This window comes from Trypanosoma cruzi, genomic scaffold (genome assembly GCF_000209065.1).
Source record: "Trypanosoma cruzi strain CL Brener 1047053517069 genomic scaffold, whole genome shotgun sequence".
Classification (NCBI taxonomy): domain Eukaryota; phylum Euglenozoa; class Kinetoplastea; order Trypanosomatida; family Trypanosomatidae; genus Trypanosoma; species Trypanosoma cruzi.
Window position 1 is genome coordinate 115,359 of NW_001849534.1, and position 4,153 is coordinate 119,511.

Consider the following 4,153-nt stretch of genomic DNA (forward strand, 5'->3'; position numbering starts at 1 on the left):
GGATCCAGTCCTTCAAATGCCGCCCTAAGATCTCTCGGAGTCTTCATGTTTTGAAAGGCAATCATCATAACGCGACAAAAGCCGTCAAAATTCATGGATCCGCGTCCGTCAGGATCAGCTTCTTTTTTCCAGCTCTCCACATCTAATTCAGAGGGTGTGGCTCCACAGATCCGCAAGAGAGTAATAAGATCCGAAAGAGGTACGCGCCCAATTTTATCTCGATCAAACACGTCATAGTTACGCTTTAAAAATTGACGAGTAATCTCATCAAAAGCGCTTGCCATCTCTAATAAACTACTTTTTACAATCGTAAAAGAGATAAAGAGCAAGAAGAATAAACGAAAGCTAACAAAGTTGATCGTCACCAAATCCTAATTATATAGAGCATGAGGTTAGAAAAAAAAAAAAAAAAAAAAAAAAAAATGAGCACAATGATCACACTGATAAAAGCAAACAAATATGGTTCTCAGTCCTTACGGTGAGGGGATGGAGACGACGCCAATTGAAACCAATGGTCTCAACTCCTCTCGTATCCATGCCAAAAGGGCAGAAGACTCTCCACCACATTTTTTGGCATACAATTCACCTGCAGATTGTATTATTTTAAAAATTTCTTCCCACGGTGCAAACTTATCGGCCATCAAATACGCTGTATCATCCGGAATGCTATCTCTAAATTGAGCATTAAAATAGCGGTCTACTGCTTCATAAAAAAATCGTGTCCCTATGACTGCACCGGTGACCTTGCGCATCCAGGTCAAACAAAAATTTTGATCTAAATGATCTAAATGCAGGTAAGGGCTTACAGCATCCGACAATGTGGAGCCTCTTTCCACACTTTCCAACACTTTCACCTCCATATCGGACTCCAAAAAAAGAAGGCGTGAATTCGCATGCCAGCGGCCCACCGTGGAAAAAGTATCAGAAGATAGCCCAGTTTTAAAAGTCGTTAAAAGAAAATTTTCTTGAAAAAGTGACAACAGATCAGACAGGTTACGTTCCATCATTTGTGTGGTCCATTTTTCTTTTCCCAAAGCCTCAAGTTGTTGCTGCGGAACAAATCCTGCCGCAAAAGGTGCCACAAAGGGAAGGAAAGGGAAGGTCAAACTTAATTCCTCGTAAGGCGTCCCAACCACTTTCCCAAAAGAATCAAGAGTTTGCGGACGCCCCCCCGGGTTGTTCAAAAAATGTTTTGATCCTATGGCCTCGAAAAAAGAGCAAAACGCCTTCACAATAATGAAGGATTTATCTGTACCCCCCACGCTAGCAAGATTTTTGCAAAATTCGTAATACAACAAATCATCAAAATAGTAACCTGTCCTTTCCTCAGTATGAACAAATAAAATTGGAAGGAAACGAGCAAAACTCGCAATTGTTTCGCAAATATTATCAAAGAATGCAGGAATGTCGACATACAACTCATCCGCTATAGAGAACGCAATATAGCTATAAACCTTCTCCAAGACATAACGAATGCTGTCTTCACCAAGGCCTGCTTCAGCTATGACAAGAGCAAAAAATTCTCTGTCACACACAAACCTGTTAACACGAATAAGTAAGGGGAAGTATTTTTCCATGTATGTTCCCAGCACACCATCTTGTCTCAATTCATTGGCGGTAAGAGAGGCGGTCAAGCTGTCTACTACCCGATAAAAACCTCCTTCTTCCCAATATAAAAGCTGGGAATGAAAGCCAGGGTTAGGATTTGCCACGGGACGGGCATTTTTCACCAGTAAGAGCGCTTCATCTTTGGAGCATCCAGTTCTTTTCATAATATAGGCCATAACAACTGAAACAGAGCGACTCACCCCCACAAGACAATGTACAACCACGGCATGTAAAGACGAAGGACAATTTTTAAATTTTTTCCGACTTAACATAACAAGCTCAATAAGCGTACACAATTCGGAAAAATGACGACTAATGTCATACACCGGACTATCTTCAGCAGAAACGGAGCGAATAAAAACTTTCCGTAACTGAATCTCCTCAGGGATTTCGTTGGACATGTAATGATCAATTTGGGTCACAAAAGCGTCAAACGACGACAATTTGTTATAAACACACCGCTGTAAATCTGAAGAATACTCATACACTCTATAGGGTGCCACATAATCACTCCCATTTAGAGTTAAAATAAGAGAAATTCCATTCTCCTGAGCAAAAAAACGATTACATATGGTCTCCTCACATGTTACAAAGAGTCCTTCAAAAATATTACTTAATTTTAGCCATGAAATATCGGTTTCTGTAGAGATTGTTTCTACATTCGAGACAATTCTCTGCTGTGGAGACCACTGGATTTTCTTGAGGACATCACACATGCCGAATTAAACCTGATAAAAAAGGCAAAAAAAAAAAAAAAAAAAAAAAAAAAAAAAGAACAGAAAAAATATAATAAATAATAAAGCAAATAAATACGTTATATTAAAGTTCTACGATCTTTTAAAAAATAATTGCAGAAACGCAAGACATTTGAAAATAATAATAATAAGCAACATTACAAATGCTGAAATTACCACCTTTTTGCCGTTTTTATTGTTGCGAGTCGTCGCTACGTATCCAACCAAGAACGTCATTAGCAACGCTTGATACAACACGCTGCTGCTCTGTGCTTCTTACAGTTCGTTGACCAAATCGTTCCATGGCCTTTCTGCGCTCATGAAACTCCATCCGTTTTAGCATGTGATGAGCCTCTAGTTGGTCAGGCGAGCAATTTGAAGAGGCAATACCCCTTGATGCTAACGTGCGATCTTTCCATTGTGGTCGTGGTGGGGATTGCGTGATATTATTGATAGTGAACTCGGGGTCGTTTCTTTCATCAAGAATATACTTTAGGGCGGCAATGTGAGCATCTTTAACGTATTCTGTGGCTTCTCTGTCAAGGTTTCTTCCTATATTATCCAAACCATATGGATCCTTAATGGCAAACTCAAAAAATGGTGGTCGTCCAGTTTCCAAACCGGGGGATTTTTCCCAGCGCATCGTTTTCTTAAGAAGATTCATATTCGTCGTGCAAACAACATTTTTTTCATAATCAAAAATATGACCATAGTACTCAAAAAAGGCTGCAGTCAAAAAACCAAGCTCTGCAATATCCAAACCTTTACCATCATTTAGTGGACGATACTCCGGAAAAAATGGAAGAAGCTGTGGTTCGTCTGTGGAACGTAGCGTGGATACTTTGGGTAGTTTACCAACCTTGATCAAGAAATGAGCACACATAACAGTTAGGGCGTAACTCGCAAGAAGACCATCCATCGAATTAATAACCCCGCTACGACGTCCCCATTTTTTTATCAAAAGAAGTAAGTGCCTGGAAAATTCATAATGTGAAAGAGTATTACTCAACAGGTAAGAATTCCTTAGACCGATAGATGAGAAACAAAAATCAAAGGGAAGCCTGTAAAGCTCCGGTCCATTTCTTGGATCAACCGGCAGACGAAAAGGGATATCGATTCCTTCATGACGCCGAACCTGTGTCAATGCAGAAACAAGTGCCGTTGTAGACTTAAACTCAATTGTTGCAAACTGCTGATTGTTGTTCCAGTCAACACGAGTGGCTGCATAATTCTCTTGCATCCGTTTTTTAAAGGATTGCGTTTCATTATCATTTAATTGGCGCGTAAATTGAAACAATCCACAGGCCGAAAGGTGATGAAGCGGCGTACCAGGAAGCAGTTTACTTACTCGATCTACCTTTATAACAGGAACACGAGCTTTTGATAACGCACTACTTTTCATGCCAAGACGCCGCATTTCCCTCGATAAACGAGAAACAATTTCACCTGCTTCCCCAACTCCAGGCTCAACGTCCATCACACCTACGAAATCCACATCTCCTCCTACTTCTAGAAGACCCAAGACCACCAATCCACCAAATACAAAAACATTCGCATCATATCCTGCAGCTTGAACAATATTTTCAAGCTGTTGTCTGGCAACAGAGCATTCTTCAAACGCCAAACGACCTGTATCTGAAGTCAGAGCCTGTTGAACAACAAAACTCCCAATACCTTCCCAACAACGATCGTTTATGGGGGGAATAGAAGATTTCCAGGGTAACGCTATCCATCTTCTCGCACCCTCCCGTGCCGAATAAATTTTCAGAAATCGTCTCATATAGGCTATAATAAATAGAAAAACAAAACAA

General features: G+C 40.4%; 3 protein-coding genes across 3 annotated transcripts, besides 5 other annotated features; all 3 read right to left on the bottom strand.

The window, feature by feature from the left end:
• Tc00.1047053504075.3 (calmodulin, putative) lies at positions 1-284 on the bottom strand (the record flags this gene model as incomplete). Its single annotated transcript, XM_798175.1, has 1 exon — positions 1-284. A coding segment is annotated over one exon (284 nt), but the record flags the coding sequence as incomplete, so codon positions are not given.
• Positions 1-2,254: a sequence feature (heterozygous, Esmeraldo-like haplotype).
• Positions 397-423: a microsatellite.
• Tc00.1047053504075.6 (dual specificity protein phosphatase, putative) lies at positions 474-2,324 on the bottom strand (the record flags this gene model as incomplete). Its single annotated transcript, XM_798174.1, has 1 exon — positions 474-2,324. One exon carries the CDS (start codon positions 2,322-2,324, stop codon positions 474-476), a length of 1,851 nt encoding a protein of 616 aa, XP_803267.1.
• Positions 2,255-2,335: a sequence feature (areas merged during assembly that could not be assigned to a particular haplotype. This can correspond to areas where the two haplotypes were merged or to regions with more than two copies in the genome that were merged during assembly.).
• Positions 2,336-4,153: a sequence feature (heterozygous, Esmeraldo-like haplotype).
• Positions 2,342-2,393: a microsatellite.
• Positions 2,536-4,122, bottom strand: Tc00.1047053504075.10 (hypothetical protein, conserved; the record flags this gene model as incomplete). Its single annotated transcript, XM_798173.1, has 1 exon — positions 2,536-4,122. One exon carries the CDS (start codon positions 4,120-4,122, stop codon positions 2,536-2,538), a length of 1,587 nt encoding a protein of 528 aa, XP_803266.1.